At 43.7% G+C, this 22,749-nt stretch overlaps 1 protein-coding gene across 1 annotated transcript in view; it reads right to left on the reverse strand.

Annotated features, from left to right (window-relative positions):
- Positions 1–250: 250 nt before the first annotated feature.
- GFOD1 (glucose-fructose oxidoreductase domain containing 1) overlaps positions 251–22,749 on the reverse strand; it is a 67,064-nt gene continuing 44,565 nt past the window's right edge. Inside the window, exon 2 of the mRNA XM_042838202.1 lies at positions 251–4,653. Coding sequence (XP_042694136.1) covers positions 3,734–4,653 — 920 coding nt within the window. The 3' untranslated portion in view covers positions 251–3,733. The remainder of the gene's footprint in view (positions 4,654–22,749) is intronic.

Below are 22,749 nucleotides of genomic sequence, written 5' to 3' on the forward strand. Positions count from 1 at the left end.
CCTGGATGCCCCCTTTGGCTCTTTTCGTCTTTGGCAACAGACCATAATGTTCAGTATCCTTTGTGCACAGGTAGATGGCAACGGAAAGAGCCTCTCAACAACAGCTCTGGGAAAAAGGAATTAACATTTGTCATCTAGCGTATGAATCAGCCCATTTGGGGGCCACTGTAAATTCCAGCAGCAGCCTCAGTTTGGCCATTAGGCCTGCACCAATTCTAGCAGCGTTCGTCTCACACGTTGTGGCACAGCATTAAAGAAAAGTGCAATTCCAAATGTATGTTCCCTGGTGTGGTACCGCTTTTGAGTTCAATCAAGTACATCTCTTCTAACTGCTGCCCAAATTCTCAAAGCCAGCAGGAACTACAGAGGCTACTTAGGGCAACCCAATGTACTTTTCAGCTGTACCAAGAGAGCAGAGGGCTTCATACTGCCAAGGAAGATCCCAGACTGTAAAGTAACATTTATTTTTAGAACTGTAGTACATATTCTATAAATAAATCAATTCCTGGCTCCTTTAAGCCAGGTGGAAGTTAAGTATCTTTACATTTGGAACTACAGCATCTTCGCCTCCTAGAGAATGGAAAAACTGTAATACAATCCTGAACGTATGCAGTCACTGCTGCCGTCCCAGTTAGACAACAGTTCACCCCAATCGAGCCTAAGATCTGTGCTGCTGTCAGAAAAGGATGCCCCCTCTGCCCCTGCCCCTGCTCACCCTGGCTGCCTGTCTAGGAGCTGTGGTCACACAGTGAGCTGTACAGGATCCAACAATACAGGACTAACACAAGTGTCAGGTGGCTCTGTAACCAAAGCATTACATTCTATTTCTGCTAAGCAGCAAGTTCTGCATTGCTAAGTCTGCACAGAGCGTGGATGATGACTGACACTGAAACCTCCGGATCCAAGATAGAACGGTTAAGGTCAGGACCTGTCCCTGTTCCTTGTGTTTCACCTGCTGACAGCTCACTGCAGGGAGGGTTGTCTAGGATTCCAGGGTATCTTCTTCCAACTGGAATCATAAAACCCAGAACGACACATGAAAAAAGTAAAATGCAGATAGGAAAAGCTGTCCACACTCATGAACCAAAACAAGGTGCAAAGACATGAGCAGCAATTCCAGCACAAACCAGTAAGAAATAAGATTCACAAACATTTTGGTCCATGTTTAGTTCCAGTTTTGGATGATATGTAACTAGACACGGTTACTTATCTACTGTGCTTACATTCATGACTTGAACTTGCCAGTATTTTCAATAAAGGGCTTCTGCCTTATTATAGTAAAAATCTCTCTTGATCCCTTTTAGGCTAATTCAATTTTTCAGAGGAGAGAAATTTGATTTCTTGATCAAATTTGGTCTTCTGTACTTTTCTGTGCATTTTAAAGGGCTGTAACTGTACATCATGGTATACCATGACAATTACAAAAGGAAATTCCTGTTGGCAAGGACACTACTACAGAAATTCTAAGATAGGTCACTGTAGGAAAAACATTCAGATTTGTCAAAAGCTTCTTCCAAGAAGGAACGATGAAAGCTTGCCTGAGGCCTCTGCAAAAACTGACTGCCCCAGACACAATCTCTAAAGCTGGCAGAACAATACGACAGGAACAGTTCTCTGTTTGGCTGCAGTTTTGTGGTATTACATTACTCCATCATCAGTCATGCTCTGACACTTAGGGGAATACCTCATGAAAGGTCACACATGCATACCCTTTAAAAATCAAGCATGCACTAGTAATTTTGGGGTGGGATTCAAGTTTCCTAATATTAGTGACCTAAAAATGTAGAAGTCAAGATTTTCTGCACAGACAAAAGAGGAGTTTCCAGTACGCACTGCTTCTATGTTAATCTGAGGAGGAACTGCATCACCCCACAGAGAGTTCTCTCTGTACTGACAACCATGTCCTTGCAGAGCTGATGGAGACAACATAGCTGACTTTCAGCTGGCTTTTGTGTCAGATGAGATGAATCACATTAATGATGCGCTCCTATTCAAAATTATGCAGCACTAAAACTGGGAACAGGACAGGCGGGAGCATACAGCAATCAGATGGACTCATTTGAAGGAGCTCTTCAGAAGCCCTTAGTGCTCCCAAAAGTAGCAAAACTGTAAGTGCTTTTTAAAAAAACCTGAATTATTCTGATTGCACTCTTTCTAACCCCAAATGGCAACACTAATCTAAAAGAGGGTCCTATTTTCTTATTTACTGTTTGTCCGAATGTCTTCCTCTTTCCCCTAGTCAAAATGAAGATAAAGAATCCTGAAACAGTTTTTATCAAGTTTAATATAATTTAGTGCTATATGCTCATTTTCTACTTCTTTTTTTCTCCTATCTGAAAACCTAGTGCTGTAAACACATAAGCGCAGGAGCAGCTTGATGCAGAAAAACAGCATGCCCATTTACTGGGATAATACATGTGCCTTTCACTATATTTTTTTAAGAACTGAAAGAATATATTCTTTCAAGACTGCAAACTGAACTATTAAAAAAGACAGTACAAACTTATCAAGAAGGTTTGTCCACCCCTGCACTGATGACAGGGAACGATCACTACAGTACCAGCAGCTAGCCACTTGAAGCAGGTAAAGAGGTGAGATTCCTCTTCCCACCTCTGATAGGTGACAGTAATTTTTTCCCTGGAAATGACAGGAAGTTTTCTCATCCCTTTCTATTTTTCACTCACGAGCACCATTTGGTGGAGATGAAAGCTTTGGGGTTGAGCTACATGAAATTAATTGTTGGTGTGCATGTCTCAAGTGTGACTTCACAAAAGTTTAGAAGAACTGTCTAAGCATCTCAGGGTTTGAGGGTTAGAGGGTTAGATTCTACCACTTTGTTATCTACCTAAAACCAAAATGCGAGGTGAATTCACTCAAAAGTGAGTCTCACACACAGGAGATTGTGTGCAAACCTTTGTGAGGCTGTGTAATAAAACGCACCAGCACTTTTTCATGCCACCTGCCATTCATCAAGGTTTTTCACAACCCATTTCAATCAGCAAATCTGTACAGTAAACACTGAAGCTTACCATGAGCTCACAGAAGACCCTCCCTCCCACAATAAATGGGGCATATGCACTGCAGTTGAGGGCTACTTTTTTTGTAAAAGCTACACATCTTCCTACGTAATTGTGCTTTAAAAGAAAACGACAAACAATTAACCAAACCAACACATAGAAGCTCCTAAAAAGCTGTATGAAAAGTGAGCTGCCAAAATTTTCTGCGTCACACAACACCCACACGAAGTCCCACTGTTCTGTGTGTTGGTTGGAGGTGTAGTAGTACAGCATGGTGGTGTCAGCTGTCATGGTAGGAACCATTCATGTCAGACACTACAGAAAAACTGATGACATGACAGTACCTTCACAGCCCTCTGGTAGGTAAGGAAAATCTAAAAGGATCTTCCCAACCTTTCACAGTAAACACAATTGGATAATCTAAAGCACCTGCAAGCAGGAGACGAGTCCATGATACATATTTCCAATCATCCAGATAATACTGTTACTAAAACAGGTAAGTCAGCTCTCAACTTTCCTATCCATTTTGGGCATTTCTAAGGACCTTTCCACTTTGGTATTTAGCCACCAACAGATTTAGTTGATTCAAACACCACATTTCCTTCTCCCCTATCCCCACAGCTGTTTGCAAGATGTTCAAGCCCTTCAAAAGGGCCGAATTACCATTTCCTTTAAGAGCTGTCTGGATCCTATTCTTTCCTAGAAGCTGAGTGGAGCTAGCAGTACAGAGACATCCTGCTCTTCCGCATGGCTTCACTGATTAAATACGCTGGGCTCAGTTCTGGCTCCTCAGTCATGATGGAAATGTTCTGCCACTCCCCCAGCTGGTTTGACTTTTTAATGGTGTCCACCACACACAGGGCATACAGACAGTCGTCAAAAGTGGCAGCCATCGTGAGAGGCCTCCCGTCCCAGGTCCTCCTGTCGTCCTGGTCCTCAAAGGCCTGCCGGACAGCTTGGACCATCTTAATGGTGCCTCGGAGGTACGGGGAAGGGATGTCACTGAAGGCCTTCTCCGGAAGCAAGGAGTTGCTGACCGGTGTGGAGTCCTTCAGCAGGAGCTCCCGCTGAGGAGAGTTGTTGCTCTGTCCGTAGAGATCGGTGCCGATGACGATCAGCCGTCCTGCCGAGCCCACCACAATAATGTCTTGTTTGAACTCCCCTGGGACGTTGAAGTTGAGCGTCACCGTGCAGCACACGCCGCCTTCCAGAACCATCTGAAACGTACAGAAGTCATCACTGGTGATCTGCCGTATCCCCTTGATGTGGTCCGTCTGCTTCACGAAGGTCTTGAGCAAGCCGTGCACCTTCACAGCCTTCTGGCTAGTGAGGAACGTCAGCAGATCAATGATGTAGGTGCCAACCGAGTGCAAACCTCCGCCCCCCATCAGGTCGTCACAGCTCCAGTTGTACTTCTTCCCCAGCAGGCTTCCGCTGTGAACCTGCACCTCGCACACCAGCAGCTCCCCCACGTAGCCCTCCTGGATCAGCTGCTTCATCTTCACAAAGGCGGGCAGGAAGCGCAGTACGTTCCCCATGATGCTCATGAGTTTTGGGTAATAATGAGCCGCAGTCATCATCCTGAAGGCATCCAGCGGAGTCGCTGTTCGGTCACAGATGACATTTTTTCCAATGCCTGAAAAACATTCACCAAAAAAAATCAACAAAAATATACCGATGAGTAAACTCATCGCCTCAAACTAAGCCATGGAGAAAGACCCCTGAAAGAAAATATTTTGATATTGTGTTAAAGGCACAAAGATCCCCTCTGGCATTCACGTAATTCTTAAGCACTGCCATGAAAATGTACCCTGTTCTAAAAATGCAATCATGTCCCTGTAGTACAGTAGTGATAGATATATCTGGATGGATAAGTAAGCTAAGGTAAAGTGGACTACTACCCCACATTTGCTACCTGCAGCTCTGCCATCTCACTCGCATCTCTTCTGTGATGCCCTGCCTGTGTGTGGGCCTTCAGTAGCTGAAGCTGAGCTTCAGCTTCAAATCCCCACAGCGCATGAGTCACACAGCCTGAGGTCCACAGAGACTTGAAGCACGTGCACTCACAGGCCTGGGCTTGTCTTCTCAATGGCCTTGTTCCTTCATCCTTCCCATTCTGACTGTTCAAGGTGCCTTCACCAGAGACACGGAAAGTACTGGGCTTGTTGCATAATTTAGAATGCAAGAGTTGCTTCTCACAGAACACCACGCTATTCTGAAAAAGGGAGGCATTTTTTTTGAAGGAGCTCTTGAGAGATGTCAACAACACAACCACAGTGCCAAGGGAGAGTCACAATTGCTCTAAAACAGGTCAAACGTAACTGTGACAATCTGTTCCCTCCCAGAATTGCCCATATGTGCACAGCTTACTGAAGCTTGCACAATGATCCTGTTTTATCTGGCCATCAAGGTACGCAGCTGAACGCAGCGCAAGCTGAGATGCCTAAATAATGGTTTTCATATTGATTTTCCCTTGTCAAATACTTTCACTCAATATCCATACACACAAATAGGGACAGATGAACAAAGTAACAGGCAGAAGCCCACAGCAGAAACTCATCTGCAGAGAGCAACATGAAGTGTGACCACGGGTAGATTACTTCCCACCTTCCCACATTCAGCATGAGACGACTGGAGGCATATGTCACAGCAGAAAGGAGTAGTACGTTTACATAAGGCCTGCACCTAAGCTTTTGACATGGGATAAAAGAAAAAGAAAATTCTTTAGGGCTCCAGTCTCCTTTATAGTCACAAACTTGGATATTTTTTATGTTTAATGAGCAGTATTAGGTGAGCTATACATAAAAACACCCGATAGCACTAAATATGAACTTTGTCTTGGGAACCCAGGGCTATAGCTGGGTCTGGCATTTAGAAGAGCTGAGTTTGGATCCTGTCTGCTGGAATCCAGATGAATAAATCCAGTAAATCATTCCATCTCTTTGTGCTTTGATTCCTTTTCCCTTGAGACAGGAGAAGAATTCCTTTTTCTTTAAAGAGATGTTGTGAGGATAAAATTTCACATGTTTTGGAGCTGTTTGGATGAAGTCATATAAATACAGACAGATGGCAAGGATCTGCCCGAGCCCGCTTACATGAATATTTAACAGTCTGACTGCAAGAAGAAGGGGGTCACAGTCCAAACATGCAATAACCAGTTTATCCACGCTGCCTATTCCCAGTCTTTGTCAGCTGCTATTTGAGTAGCTGAAACTGGAGGGAGGGCTGTCACCACTGAGGTGGCAGTCACGTCTAGTAACACCCAAAAAGGGAAAGATTCCTTCAACTTGACCTATTTACCTACTACACAGTCAGGTAAGCACAGAGGGACTCGTTTTCCTCTCATGCTAGCTAGGAATCCTCTATTCAATGGCCACAGACTTCCTTTCTCACCTTTCTTCTCATCTTTACAGACTACTACTGGTGAATTAGTTGCCATTTTCAACTTCATAGCATTCCTTTTCCTGCTTCTGAATGACATTTTTCTGCATGTGTTTCTGCATTCATCCACCTGCCCTTTATTCCTCTAACCAGTAGACCCAGCTGTGCCACAATACTGATAACTAATGTAACAGCCCACTCTGAGTCACAGACTTTTTGCGGAGAGATCGTAGCCTGGCAAACTGATTACAAAATAAGGGAAGCCAGTCAAAACTTGCCTACAGTGGAATCTTCCTGAAAAAGCCCTTTCTCCCCAAAGAACCCATTGATACTACCTCACAATCTGACCTCTTCACCACTATTTGACACGTGTGACTTTCTGCTCCAGTTCAGCCTGTGTCTTCCTGCCTCTCAGGTGTCTGTCTCATCTCAACCGGGGTTTGTGCAGGCACTCACCTCTCAAGATATGCAGCTCTACACGTGCATGTGAGGAAAAGGGTTTGCTTTCATTAGGCACTGGAGCCTGGGGACAAACTTCTAGCCGTGTGCTCAGTGGCCAGGCTCAGTGGGGGCTCAGTCATGACTGAATGGGGACAGGAAACAGGGCTGTCCTTATCTACATACCAAGCGATGATAATAAATCAAGTAAAATTTAAGAGTTTTCACATTTCTTATATTGATGAAAAACTGGTATTTAGATCATAAATAAGGCACACATGCAACAAAAAGGGAAGAGCCCTAAATATTTGTATGGAGACAGGAAAAATGTGGACTCTTACATTCACTCCTTCTACCATTTCAACCTTTTTGGAAAGCTTGAAGCCTTTTAATTACAGCAAATCCAAAATGCAAATGTTCCTAGAGCCTGTGCATATGCTGATAATACATGCTGTGCTCTCATCCCTGTCAGGGATTTAAGCAGATTTCTGGTTGGCGCTCAGAAAGCTTTTGTACTCCATTAAGGCTCGTCCATGCTCTTCCAGCATGACACCACTCAGCACTTGAGCCTGTGCACACTATGTGTCTTTGTCTTCTCTCTAGCTGCAAATCTGCAAGCAGCCACCTTAGCTATCTGGAAACAGGGAGAGAACATAAAAGGTTTGCTTAATTTAATTTCCAGGAATACTCTGGTGTGTTTATGCAGCTAGAATAAGAAGCTGGAGGATCAAAACACTCTCATTTTCTGCTCTTCTCCCTTTGTTTCCCTTACAAAGGAGAAGGAAAAAGGGCACTTTCCCTTTCAGCCATTCTCTAAAGCAGCAACATGCACACAGAGGGCAGTGTGGAAGGAAGACCATCCTTCTCAACACTGACAGTCCTGCGCTTCTGCCTGCAGACTCCAAAGGAGCACTGTTGGGGAACTGACCTATACACAATATCCACTCCCATTCTCCATGCGTAGGCTCTGCAAACGTGTTTTGTCATTTCACACATCCTTGAAAATCACACCATGTACACCACTAGCTACATGCATTAGGCCCACTCCATCCCACGGTACTCCAGGCACAGGTGGCCAGAACTGCAAAGATTCTGCACGAGTAGCCACTGTCCTATGCTGACAAGGAGTCAGTGTGCCCACGGTGGAGGGTCCGTGAGGTGGGAACTAGGTTAAACCCAATAGTTCTGTTCCCCCAAGCCCCACCAGCAGGAAATAACAGTGGTGGAGATGGAAGGAGTCCATCCATTAGACAGACCAGATCCCCAGGCCAATGACTGAGGTATAATGTGCTTCCACTGTCCTCAAACCCATGTAAGGATGTGAGTGTAAGCAAAGTGACATAAGAGAATTTGACTTACAGGTTTCTTTGCTCAAGAGCAGAAGATGACAACATCTGATGACTGCTTGGTTCCTCTTTCAAATGAACATTATGAAACTACTACTAACATTAGCATATTCTCAGCGTTTTACAAGGAAAGATAAGGGCTGAACGGCCCTCCTGGGACTGTTCTGAATCTTCCAAGTAAAACCTCAAAAACTTAAGATACCAATCTGTGCTTATTTTAAGAAGGTTATTTAAGAGATCTCTGAAGGAGTGTGTGTCCAAACAGATCTCTAGAAACAGCTGAGCAAACAGAAGAAAATTGTTTATGCTATCATTCTTTTGATAGCTTTTTCTCAAGCACCTTATGCAGAAAAGTCAAATTTTACCAATATGTTTACTAACAGTTTGTCAGTCACCTCACAGTAAGTTTTGTCTGGATGTCATGTGATATTGGCAAACTTCAGCCTTTGCTTTAGAAAGTCTTGGTGATATGGAGGTAATTCTGAAAGCCAAACAGCCCACAGCTGACAGCAGAATCCCAGAATCATAGAACATCCTGAACTGGGAGGGAGCCACAAGGATCGTCCAGTCCAACCCCTGGCTCCACACGGGATCACCCAAAATTCACACCTGATGTCTGAGAGCAGTGTCCAAACACTCCCTCAACTCCAGCAGTTTGCAGCCTTGACCACTGCCTTGGGCAGCCTGTTCCAGGGCCAGATCACTGTCTGATGAAGAACCTTTCCCTGCCCTTCAATCTGACCCTCCCCTGCTGCAGCCCCATGCCGTTCCCTGGGGTCCTGTTGCTGTCACCAGGCAGAGAGACTGCATCTACAAGAAAAACAGATACAGTCCAGGTCAGCAGCATTTTTTTTTCTGTGTAGAGTAATAATAGTAAGGAGGTGGAGTAAGAATTCCAGATTTTGAAATAGCTGAGGTCTGCAGTTCTTCATTTACAAAAGGCCCTAACTCCTCAGTTACCAGTAGCCAAAGTGTCCCTGCAATGCCCCCGAGCTGCACAACCCACAGCAGCTTCCTGGGCCAGGCCTCAGGAACCATAAGAGGCACAGTCTTCACCAGCTCTGGACAATGCCATGTCAGCTTGTTCCCCTCTGCTCCAAGTGCTTTAAATACGGACAAACACATTTTCACAGTAAAATAATAATTAAACAAGAGTATCCACCACTGAACTGTGGCAGGACTACTTCTCTGTCTGTTCAACTTAGGACACGATGCCTCAGTGCAGTATTTTCTCCTCCTATTCACAAGAAAATAAAAAAGAGCTTTCTTTGGTGTCTGGGCACATAACCAAAACCCTCACTGACACTGACGAAAGGTTCGTTAGTTAGCAGTCACTACCTATTGGATAGGGCTGAACGGGAAAGCAAGGCTTTGGTGGCCTAAGCTGAGTTGGTCAGCAGAAAAACACACTTCTGAACGTTATGGGGAGCTGCTAACACTCAAGGAACGGTTCTGAAATACAGGAGTTGAGGAAGAGCACGCTTACCAGCTTATTTCAAACTGATGATTTTCAATGTTTATATCAGAGGATAGCATCTGCTTTAAAACTGTTGTGTTTTTGTTTATTTTTTTAAGAAGCTAACTCAAAATTGCATTCCAAATGGTGGCAATCCACATTGTTGTTATTAGAAACTATTAATATGACTCCAATAAATAAATGCAGACAAAAGGACAAAAGCTTCTGCTCAGACCTTGACCATTACGGTTGTTGCCTTTGGATCCCATGCAGAATCAGAGAAAATCATCTTTGGCACTCAGCTCTGTTCTTGGCTCATAACACGTTGCAGTGACATGTGCTATGTTATTAGTATACATATTAAAATAGTTGCAATCAGATCATGGTTTCATTCCCCATGCACTTTGACATGGTTTGAAGATACACAGCAGTATCATCTAACATATGCGCGAGGAGCATCTCATTTACATTCTTCCAGCGTTATAACACTGAATAATTAAGCCAGGATATACAGCTGCTTTCCTAAACGTGCCCACCTTAACAACAACAAAAAAGTAGCAAATTTAGTTTAAAATCTCTACTTTGCTGCAAACTGATGTTTTTGGCCATTTCGACCAGACCAGATATTGGCCAGACCTCACCTGCTCTGGTCTGGTCTGAAATATAAAAAATCGCAGTCAAAACAGAATCAAAACAAAATGACATATCAGAAGTCACTACTTCTCATTCAGGCAGTTTACTTGCAGCAATTTCCTCTTGTGCACAAACATGCACATATTGCCAGCTCTGCGGTTTTGCACAGAAGCCATCTCAGAAATCATGTGAGGCGCCAGGAGCCGGTGCACAGTTCCCTGCAGTTAAATTGATGTTTGATATAAGCCGAGCATCAGCAGAGCTGTGTGTTTTGCATATTCCCACACTAGACAGAGATCTGTTTGCAATATTAATCAAGCCAGGGTACTGTGATGATGCAGCCCCCTTAGGTATTCAAAAAACGCCTTTCCATTTTGATATTGCATAAAAATTTAAATGAATTCTGGTATACACCTACACGCAAAAACATACAGAATTGATTGAGGGTACTGACTTCAGAAATCCTCACACCTGTATGAACCATTGCCTTCTATCCTTCCCTTTCAGATCTGCAAACATAGCACTGGAACGCTGTCATTTAGCCAGGACCTCAAAAGTGTTCTCAGCTATCTACATTGACTCTTGCCTAAGAGACAACCCTAAATAAAACCAAGGGTTGGTAATCAAAAAGTTCTTTCCTTCCCAAATTCATCGTGTTTATGAAACCCCAAAGACAGGGGTAGTGATCTGAGTTGTAAGTGCCCTGAGCTGCTGCCTGCAGGGGACAGCCCTCAGAACTGAGAACAGATGATGCTGTTTTTTCTGTTTCACATCCCTCTTTAACATAACCCCAGAGCCATGCTCCCTTTCATCTGAAGCTGGAACAAACCAGTTCAGCACTGCTCTGCATTTCCAGCTCAGTTGTACCATAGAGACACATGATGTTCAGACTGCCTCTCAGAAACTCAGTGCTAATACAGAATTTTGGAGCCATGGCTCTTAACAATGCTCAATTAAAGGTGAGTTCTGATAGTTGGGCTGGCTCTTCAGTCTCTCAGAGTTAGAATTTAGCATGCTACAAGCATCACAAGCCATAAACCATTAGCACTGGCCAACCACCATTTTCTGATCTGCTCTTCATCTGCTGCAATGCTTCTTGCTGAGCACTCATCCTTCTTCATCACAACTCCACAAACTGCCTGGTGTCACTGCTCCTTCTGCATTAAGCTGCAGGGGATGACCACAGGGACACTTCGCTCCTTTGGGCAGATTCTGTAGTCCTAAGTGGGATGCAGCAAAGGAAGACAGAGAATGTGGCTGAGGGAAGGGAGAAGAGGACAGGGAACAAAAGGAAGAATGCTACCTGGAGGAAAGAAGGACATGGAAGGGGATGGGAGTTTGCAGCCACCAGCTTAGAGAACACAGCATACCAAGTGTCATTGGCAACATCCCCGGGCCTCAGAAGCACATCCTCAAAGGGTCTCCTTCAGTGCAATGCTGGTGTGAGCCCTGCTAGCATCTTTTCTGCAGAAAAACTAACAGTGAAAGAGGAGGAAAGAGACTGTATCCTCCTGGGCAGGAGGAAGTAATAATGATTAAAGCTATCAACTTTAAAAAAGTGATGTGAGTGCTACTTAAGTATGGGAATACAAGAAAAACTGTTCAGAGCAGAAGCTGAGGAGCAAGATAAACAGCATGAGAACCAAGGACACCTCTAGAAGAAGAAAGAACATCTCAGGGCTCTGATTGGATAAGCGCCTGCATGAACAGTTGAAGAGTGTTTTGTAGAATGCTCTGTTGACATGTAAAGGTGGATGGGAAAGTTGTAGGGGTGGATGGGAAAGCTAGAAAAAGAAAACTTGTGAAGGTATATAAGTGATGTGAGAACTTGTAATAAACAATTTGAATCATTCACATCTGAATCCACGCATCAGACACTGCACTTAAGCTACTGTCCAACTCTGCATCGCTAGAGGAACGTAGTACCGGGGCAGGCTATGCAATGGGCTGATATTCTTTTCTGATGTACCAAATCCGGAGATGAATCACATACTGCAAAGCAACAAAAAGCTTCAGAATCTCTCAGAAAAACTGTCTGAATAAATAGGGGTATGTACATTTCTAGCAGGAGCAGTGAAGAAACTACTGGACTGTTGATCTGCTCTTGGAGCGCATTCTGGGTGACCTCATGACAACAGGCAAGCTCAGTGTGAGGTGATTCAAGCGCATTTTCACACAGGACATTGATTTCTTCTTAGCACATACATGTGTCTCTGCTCTTACTAGAGGCTGCTGCTGTCAATATTGTGATACAGTAAAACTTCGAGTGACAATAACAACAATGGTTGTATTTTCATATTCAGCACATGATCTGTCATTCAGTTCCTTAAATGGCTCAGAAAAAAAAGCATTTATCTCAATTAATGGATCTGGCAGGGGAAAATTGATGGCAAGACAATGTTTCTTCGAGGAAACCTTATTTAACAAAACTTTTGACAAGGAGATAAATCTGGGTGATGAATGCCTGCCTAGAAGATTGGCATTAGTCACAGCTCTAACACTGGCTAAGACAATCTCTGATAATCACAGATATATATAGCTGCTGCAAAAAAATCAAGTTGCTATAGCATACTGAGTCATAGCTCACAAACTAATTCATTCTAATAGGGCATGTGTGTGTATTCCTTGTCTGCTCCAAGTGTGAGGTAAAATAACAGCGACGTAAGGAACAGATTTCCCTTTGCAACTGAAACAGACTGGGGAGGCACACAGAGGGCAATACACCTCGCTGCTAACTAGCAACAGCTCATTTGGCCATAGGAAACCAATTGCTTCTACAGATTTTGCAAACCCTGAATCTCTTCCTCTGCATCAAAATATTATGATGTAAATAAACATTTGTACTGTCATATTTCATAGTCAGTGGAATGAGATGCACATCACAAATATCAGATGAAGGACTAAATACAGTAAACACTCACATGCCCAAACAGTGTATGCCATACCATCCAACGAGGAGCTCAGCTCATCTATCTTAGAATCACAGAATGGTCTGAGTTGGAAGAGATCCCTAAAGGTCACCTAGTCCAACTTCCCTCCAACTAACAGGGACACCTACAGTTCCATAAGGTTGCCCGGAGCCCCATCCAGCCTCACCTTGAATGTCTTCAAGGATGGAGCTTCCACCACCTCTCTGGGCAACCTGTGCCACTGCCTCATCACTGTAACTGTACAAAAACTTCATTATATCCAGTCTAAATCTCATCTCTTTCAGTTTGAAACAATTTCCCCTTGTCCTATCACAACAGACACTGCTAAAGAGTCTGTCCCCTTCTTTCTTGTAGCCCTCCTTGAAGGTCCCCTGAAAGGCCACTCTCAGGTCTCCCCAGAGCTTTCTCTTCTCCAGACTGAACAGCCTCAGCTCTCTCAGTCTGTCTTTGTAGGGAAGGTATTCCATTCCTTGGACCATTTTTATGGTCCTCCTTTGGCTCCAACAGGTCCATGTCTCTCTGGTACTGAGGACTGCACACCTGGACCCAGAACTCAACAGCACAGAGTAGAGGGGCAGGATCATCTCCCTCGACCTGCTGGCCACACTTCTTTTGATGCAGCCCAGGGTACAGTTGGCTTTCTAGGCTGTGAGGGCACACTGCTGGCTCATGTCCAGTTTGCCATCCACCAGTACCCTGAAATTCTTTTCAGCAGGGTTGTGCTCTTTCATTCTTCAGCTTGTATTGATCGTAGTTGTCATGACCAGGTGCATGATCTTGTACTTGGCTTTGTTGAACCTCACAAGGTTCACCTGGGCCCACTTCTGGAACCTGTCTAGGTCTCTCTGAATGGCATCCTGTCCTTCAGGTGTATCGACAGCAACACAGCTTGGAGTCAGCACCATACAGTTTAGTGCCTTCTTCTAGCCCTGGTGTACCACGCTGTGATTCCAGGTTTTAGATTTATCTTTACTGCTGTAATCTCCTTTCCACAGACAAAAATCTAAACATTTGGATAAACAGAGGAAAACTGCAATTGCTTCTGCCTTGGCTGCTTTACAGCTGCAGATTAAGACCAAGCGTGCTTCAGTAGGGACAGGTACAATAATAGGAGCACCCTGCAGAGATGGAGCTGCCGCCACTGGAAGTGGCACACAGCTGCATCAGTTGGCACCCATGTGTCACCCAGCTCAGGAGGAGTACAGGCCACATGAACAGTTCTGCAGCTGCAAGCCATCACAACAAGCAAGATTTGTGAGCTGTCAGTTCTGGGAAACGATCTCAGCTGGATCAGCAGTCTGCAAAACCAGCCTAGGAAATGGGAAGAGAGGCTGGAAACTTTTCTTTTTTGTTGTTTTTTTTTGCTTGGAAAAGATACTGGGTTCTTAGTAGGTGGCTGAGGCAAGGTGTGGTGCTAAGCTGAGCAAGTGCACCTCCTGGCTCCAAGAGATTATAATGATGCCTGTAGGAAATAGAGTGGCATCTGAGCAGAACCAGGATGGCAATCAGGATGAGAGAAGACCGTAATGATGATATTAGTTTTCATGATCTATTAATATCAGTACTAACTTTGATTTGCATAGAGGTGGTAATTAGGTTTATGGACTGAGATCGTTTCTGTGCATATAATGCTGTAGGTACAAGTGCTGCTGTAGCAGTATCCAAAGCTCTTAGACACAGCTGCTGTTTATCTGGAGCTTGATACTGGATAAGCACAGCACAGATGTATGACCTCTCATCCACAGATTATGCATCTGTATTTGGACAATACCCTGTTGTGAATATAAGTTTTCCAATAAGAACATATTAATTTTTGGTCTGTCAGCATGGTTAATCATGTCCATTTCAACAACAGCCTTTGATGTGGGATTATAAAGAATAAGCATTACCAAATCCTAGGCAATGTGCTTGAGAACAAGAAAAGCAACCAAGTCTTGCATTATGATGTATGCAAGCACAGTTTGCAAGTCAAAGCAAAAGTCTCCAGCTCTTCTCTAACATGGGTGAGTGCAATGCTTGGTTCCCATCCCACCTGGTGTGTCATCCCGATCACTTCTCTGCAGGCACTGATGCAAATAACACAGGAAAATGAAATAAATGAAGGACTTGGTGGATTTTAATCTATATACAAAAACTTCAACTGCTGAGAAATCAAAAGGTGCAGATCCACCCTGATAAACCAGCTGGATGCACGCCGCAAGGAAATGCTCCAGGGGTCCCATGCTGAGAATTACATTCCCTGAGCCCTACTCGGGTGCTTTCCATGCTCTCATGTGCACTTAGGAAAATGTATATGGGACAAACTGTGCTGGCTTTCCCAAATTCCTCTTCAATTTTTATCCAAATCGCCATCCAAACATAATCCCTGCTGAGCACTTCCCCGCACAAGAAGAAAAATGAAAGGCTCCCCTATGTACTGAGATAAACTGACAAAGGGAAATGATTTTGCTTTGCTCGACCAAATGCTTGTTCATTTCACTGGGATTTTAATTGTTTAAAGACCAAATAAAAAACTCAGTGAAAATCCCTGTATTTGGTCCTTCACTTGTTCCAATTACTCTCAGTTCCTCTATTCACATTCTTGTGCAAAATGCATGCCATCAGTCCGGCATACTGTAATACCTTCCCTTTCCATAGTGATAAAATCACAGCCTGTGGTCAATCACTACTCTCAGGAGGCATTGTTATCCCTCTTTAAATATGTTTCTTTCTGTGTTAGTTGACAACAGCTAAATGCCCAGCTGCTGTAAAGGCTTTGGTAGGATTAGGAAAACAGGCAGTTCCATTTTCTTTCAGCTTGCCTTTCCAAAAAGAATTGTTTATGCTTACTGAGTCAGATAAATTTATGGCTGATAATTAGAGTTAATTTTCTTATGTTTCTCTTGCCTACCCCTTCTACTCCCGTTAAAACTAGCAAGTCGTAATCAGGTACTAAATAAGAAACTGGAAAAAAGAAACAACAGATTCATGCCCGCAAGTAATTAATGTAGCCATTATTTTGCATATTTTGCAGGATTCAAGAAGCTTTAAGAACCTTGAAAAAATACATCTCGCCAGCCAAGTGATAGGGAAAAAAACACCCTACATGTTGCAATGTCATATCAGTCTGTATCTCATGTGGCACCACAGCAAACCCTGTGCCCTCCTGCACTTTGTATTTCAGGGTATTATTTAGTAAACATTCAGTGATCCTATCTGTATGAGATGCGTTGCAGTTTCTAATACAATCCTTGCTACATGATTATAGGGAGCATCAGCCTCGCTACCTATGTGACCCAGAACATTTTTTCTAACCTTATCTCTCTCTGATATTTTTAGCTGGAGTATTTCTACTTTCTTCCCTGCACACTGGAGTTTGAAGAACCTCTGTGCTGAAGCAAATGTGAGTAAGCCCTGCAGTGCTGGGTGAATGGAGCACGCATTTGACCTAATTTTCTGAGTTCAGTGGTTAAAATAAATTTAAAAATCATTACTTGCCTTCCCACATACTGTGCTGACTACAAGCAAGACTATAGAATGGGATGGGCTATCTTAACCAGACACATCTGAAAACTGTCCCACAAACACTTTTGACCTTGGTCTACATGCATGTACAAACAGATTCACATATAGAAAAAGCAATGGGGAGCACTGGGGGAGCTCCTTTCACGCACAGAGATAGAAGGGTGCTGGAGGTGGAGGTATACAGTGTCATTTCTTCTGCTCAGGAATGAGTATACGTAACACAGAACAGCAGAAATGGAAAATGTCAGTTCATAAGTACTGGCCAACCCCCCCTAGAGCCCATCAGAATATAAAATACCAGCCATAATGGTATCTCTCTGTTGGGATATTGTCGATCCAAAACACGCGCTCAGAGAAGACCCCACCTCCTTCACATGATGCTGACAAACTTGGCTCTACTGCAGCCATTACTGGGTCTGATCCCTTCTGTCCACATCTTCCATCTTGAAGTTAGTGAGTGTTTTGGTAGCGGAGTTTTCAGTGGAATAAGTGCTGAGCCTTAGTAAGCTTCAGGACAAATTTACCTCAGCTTTAATCTCATTAATTAAAGCAGTCAAACTGGCCATTAGCTAGGCTCTTCCATCAACAAGATCAATGGAAACAACAATGCACAGATTAGAGCAACCTGTGGTTTAAACTAATTGCATTTTCAGAAACTTTTCAGTCAAAACTACTCCATACTTGAGTTATAAGGTTCTCCAAGAAACTCCAAAGTAAGTTAAAAGCCCCCTGCTCTATCAAAAGACAGTAGCCTTAGAACAGGGGCACTTTTTCAGTTAACATTTTATTCCTGCCAGAGGGAGCTAAGTGCTACTAAACAGGGTCCATTCTGAAAAGCAGGAGCAAGGATGGATCAAAGTGAATCAGCAATTCTAAATACATGAGACAGTGACATTGCGCTTCACTGGCTCCAACCCAGGATCCATAAGATGGATGCTTGACTAATTACTCCCTGAGCTGCAGAGCTTACACAGGAGCCAAGGACTGAGTGCAGCTCAACCAGCTGACTCAGATAGCAATAACTCACTGGGTTCAACCTGCCTGGACTCCAGATTGCCCTGTCTGCAGTCAATCTGTGGGCTAATTCTCCCAGAAGGGTTTCTTGGAAAATGCCATTCATGCTCACAGTGGCCAGGCGTGCACTGGACAAGACACAGCCATGCTACAGTAGCAGCTGAAACCATATTTCACTAGGCTTTTTCACAGCTTCTTCTAGTGGAGACTGGGAACTCTTTCCCACTGCTGTAAATCTGATGAAAATAACCCAACACTGGAAACACTTCCCCACTGCGTTCAGCAGGCTGGGTCCAGACAATTGAGGCAGCCCAGCTTAAGGTGTTCTTCGTCATCAATCTGATCATCATCCTTACTGTCAGCTGTTGATGTATCTGCGTTGTAATCCTGGGGCCCAAAATGCTCAACAAGCTCACTGTGGAAAATTAACTTGTATTCACAAATCCATCTTAGTGCTGGATACCCACACAAGAGAGGAAGGTCAGTATGGGCAGCTCCTCTTCGCTTCCTGCTATGGGAAAACTGTGGGCCAGGATGCAGGACTTCACGTAACCTTGTGAGGATGCATTCGTTCTGTCCTCAACCCTCTGAAGCTCCAGGAGAATTTCATGCAATAGCCCAGGGGCAGAAACCTGTGGGGGAAGGCTCTCCTGTACTTGACCCGTGCTGCAGTGGGTGAAAGAAGCAGCGATCTGTACCCATCTAAGGTAGGTATATGCCTGAGTCAATGAAGAATAAAATACCTGTAAAGTGGGTCAGTAAAGCTTAGAAAGCACTTGCACTGACATCTCCTTTCAGCAGCCTGCTTAACACACTGATCTTCAAGGAAAAAGAGGGCAGAAAGTACAATTCATTTTCGAGTGAGTAAAAATCCCTTCATTTTGCCAGTATGCAGTTAGAAGCCTTAATCCCTTCAAATACTGTAATTTTCAGCAACAGACCTTGTCAGTTTGGCTCAGGTTCCCATGCAAAAACAGCCCTAAAAATTGTTTCAGCCTAATATCACAATTTTCCCCAAATACACATCATTTTCTAGTGGTAGCCTCTACAAAAGAAGAGCAGGAAGTCTCAGAGTTGACAGTTTCACTATTAGTCCCATCGAGATTTTAATTCTGACTGATCTGTTCACAGGGGCAATTCACTATGATCAGGAGGCCCAGTGTTGGAATGCTGGAAAGAAGCTTAGGCTAATTAATTGCATTTCTTTTTCTGACTGCAATGTTTTCCTGCTCTGCTGGGTACTCTGAGGCCAGCACTGGTTCCTCTGAATAGCAGTACCTCATCATGAAACCAAAAGAAAGGCTGCAGGCAAACAAAAAGTATATTTTTGTTAGCACAGATTTGCTGTTGGCATATAATCATACTTCCCAGTGTTAAAAGGAGATTGTGAATTAACTACAAAAGACATAAAAAATAAATTTGAAAAAAAAAAAGCGTTCAACAGCTATAGTGCATATGTCAAATGGAAATGACTCCCATTTGCATAGCTCTGCAGTCACATTCAACAGTGTCTCAAATGGCTTCATAATAACATGCCTGTATCTTTAAGATCATTTAATATAGCCCAGGGTTTTAATAACTTAAAAGACACATCAGTCAGCACAGACTAAAAGCTAGCCAAGGTTTCTTAGCTTTTTTAGGCTGTGACTACAAATAGTTTGTTATTATTCCATAATGATGCATGAAAAACATACCACCCCCAAGCATGGTTTTATTGATAAAAAAGTACTTTATAGTGATTTGGCTCACTGCTATAAGCCATTCTTATACCAGTAAAACCAGCCCTATTAGAAGCCAAACCACTGCAACTTTGTATATAAAACACCACATCCCACATCCTACACCAGGACTAGTTTACATGTAGGTCAGGCAGTTCCTTGGAGGTTTTATAGAACCATTTAAAAGAAAGGACCTCGAAGATGATCCAGTCCAACCATCCACTTACTACTAATATTTCCCCACCAAAATATGCCCCTTAACACCACATGCATACATTCACTGAACATCTCCAGGGATGGTGACTGCACCACCTCACTGGGTAGCTTGTTCCAATGCATTACCACTCTTTCAGAGAAGTTTTTCCTAACATCCAATCTGAACCTCCTTTGGCACAAATTGAAGCCTTTTGCTCTTATCCCATCTCTGTTATGTGGGAGAAAAGGTCAATTCCCAATCCACCAGCACCTCCTTTAATGGTGTTGCAGAGAGCAGTGAGGTCTCCCCTGAGCCTCCCTCAGCCTCTCCTCATAAGACCTGTGCTTCAGACCCTGCACAGCTTTGTTGCCCTTCTCTGGGCACACTCCAGGGCCTCAGTGTCTTTCCTGTAGTGAGGGGCCCACAACTGAACACAGTACCTGAGGTGCAGCCTTACCAGCACTGTGTACAGGGGACGACCACCTGCTAGCGACGCTATTTCTGATACAAATTTGTATTACTTGGGATGTGCTTCCATCTGCATGATGCTTCCATTCAGAAAGCAAAATGTGACAGTGCAAGAGTGGATTCATACAAGAGCTTTGCTCCAAACTCCAGCTGAGAAGCACAAGGTCAGAGGCCATCGGAGAAGACCCCTCTTTGGCCAGCAACACAAGTGTCTCACTCACTCACCCTCTGTGCGTCAAGGGTTGATTCCAAATTAATATAATTTTTGTTGCTTAGAAGTTTTAATAAAACCATCCTCTTATTTTTCCCTTCTGTTTACAAGTCCAGCCTATTGAACTGGGAATCCCCACAGATCAGATAGAAACTACCCAGGACACATCGGAGCGGAGCTTTTTGACCTTTCAGTGCCATCACCAATTTCTATCTCAACTGCAAGTTGGTATCTCACCTGCTGCTGAAAAATTTGGAGTCAGATTATTCCTTTCCAGGAACAGGAATAACCAGCAAGCAACTGGAGTATTACTGAAATTACTCCCTTGCTAGTTATGTATCACAGTTCACTTGTAGGTCTCCACAAAGCTGAGCAGGCACCATCCTACGTTATAATTTGCACAGATCTCAAATTTGTATGTTAAAAGCCTGCTTAAAACCAAACCCTGTGACTGCAGAGAAAAAACGTTAAGATGCAATGCTGAATGTACCAGAGGGAAAAAAAAACAAACAAAAACCATCTTTGAAGGGAGCTTTGTAATCATTTTGGTTCATTCTTTAACATCTGGGAGTCAGACTACTGAAGATGGAGGGCACAGAGTAAACATGTCATTAAAAAGTGTGCTGAGCAAAAAAAAAATAGGTCCACCCCACTCATTCCTTATACAGAAAATAAAAATAAAAATAAATTAAAAAACACTTATTATCACAGCATATTTTCCTTCCTCCTTCTGCAAAGCTCTTCCATATGCAGAAGAATATGGCAATGTACAGGAAGATACTACAGAAGGCACCAGAACATGAGTTGCAACGAATTACAACAACAAAATCCAAAATTCTCAGTTATGTCACTGTTGGAAGTGCCTCTCAGTGAAATGACAAAAACACCTTCAAAACTAAATAGAAACACCAGCTGGTCATGGTTATACCAGCTGAGCCTGGCAGCCTCAGCCTTCAGTGCCACAGGCTCTGCAGGGCCCAGCTGAGGTAGATGTCACCAGCGTGTACACTGGAGAGTTAGGATCAGGGTGCAAGAGATTTATTTGCAACATACCTTCTATTCTTCCCACTAAGAGTTAATATTTACCTCACCTAACCAGAAGCAGAGTGCCAAACCCAGGAGAGGCTGATTTGTCTGTGGGCAACTGGTTGCAGGCAAAAGTTCAGCCCAGTGACTCGGTGCACCAAGAGGTGGGTGCCTAAACAACTTTTTGTGCTTTCTCATGATGCAAGACTTATTCAAAAGCAGCACTGTGGGAAGCTAGGTTCAAGCAGCAGCATGTACCAAAGGGGTGTTTCAGTTGCTGCAGTCAGCATCTCCTATCAAACGCTGCACTGCCCATGCAAATGTATGCACTTCTGCCAGGGATGTTGCAAGCCCTGGCTTTGCTCCCAAGGCTATATGCGCTGGCAGAAGTTAAAGTAAGCACGCAACCAAGTCCAAATCAGTCTTCCAGGACAGAGGCCACCTGGGCTATTTTACTGAAGGTGTCCTTAGCTTTCAAGGGCATGTTAACATTGAACAATATGTCTGTGCTCCCTCCCCTTCTATTCTTTGGAAAAATATCTGCTGATAGGTCTTCATCTTCCTGAAGATGAAGGGAAACTGTATCAGACAACATAAGGTCAGGGACAGTAGATGGATGATGATTTCCCACAGGAAAATACAGCCAGTGTACCTTTATACCGTGTTATCTGTGTACTCAGTGCTGCCTGCTCTGTTTGCACTGCCACCTTAGGAGAGATTTGGCCCCGTGGGTCTGACCAGAGCCATACATTATCCCTGCAGGGGCTTGGTGCAGAGCAGGGTGTCACGGAGCTGACTAGATCAATCTATGCCCGTGACAGGGGGGCAGTAGGGCCCTGCCCTCCCCCCCCACCCCAGCCCCATAAAATGGGAAGGGAATAAGGGAGAAAAAAACAGCGGCAACAATCTATGGAGGAAAACTTATTTTACTATGATATCAGAATGCAAGGTAACACAATATAATACAATCTAATTGAAATTGAGACTAATAAATCAAATAAGATGGGAGAGAGAGTTCCTGAGACTGAGTCAAACCTGAAAAGCTTGGAACAGCTAGGAAAGCATCCTCCAGCACCCACTGCAGGGAGTAAGAGAGCGCTCCAGCCAGAAGAGTCAGATCCCATGACTTCCATAATGAATAGGGATAGGTACCTGGAATTGGAGCATTAACACTTCAATGCCCAGTGCACTACATGATGTTTTGATGTGGAATACTGAAACCCAAAAAAAAAAACCATAAAACCATGACACAGGGGCTAGAGCTCATCAGGAGATAACAGGCTGCTTGACCTTCAGGGATTTCACATACGTACTGCCAAACAACTGCATGCATTTTGTGTGCTGATTGGATATACAGATTCCTTCAGTAAGTTTTTGTCCACTGTACGTATATTTAGTTTCAGAAATGCTT

Source organism: Centrocercus urophasianus, unplaced genomic scaffold, assembly GCF_019232065.1.
Source record: "Centrocercus urophasianus isolate 14NV4802_14NV808 unplaced genomic scaffold, USGS_Curo_1.0 seq_11, whole genome shotgun sequence".
Taxonomy (NCBI): domain Eukaryota; kingdom Metazoa; phylum Chordata; class Aves; order Galliformes; family Phasianidae; genus Centrocercus; species Centrocercus urophasianus.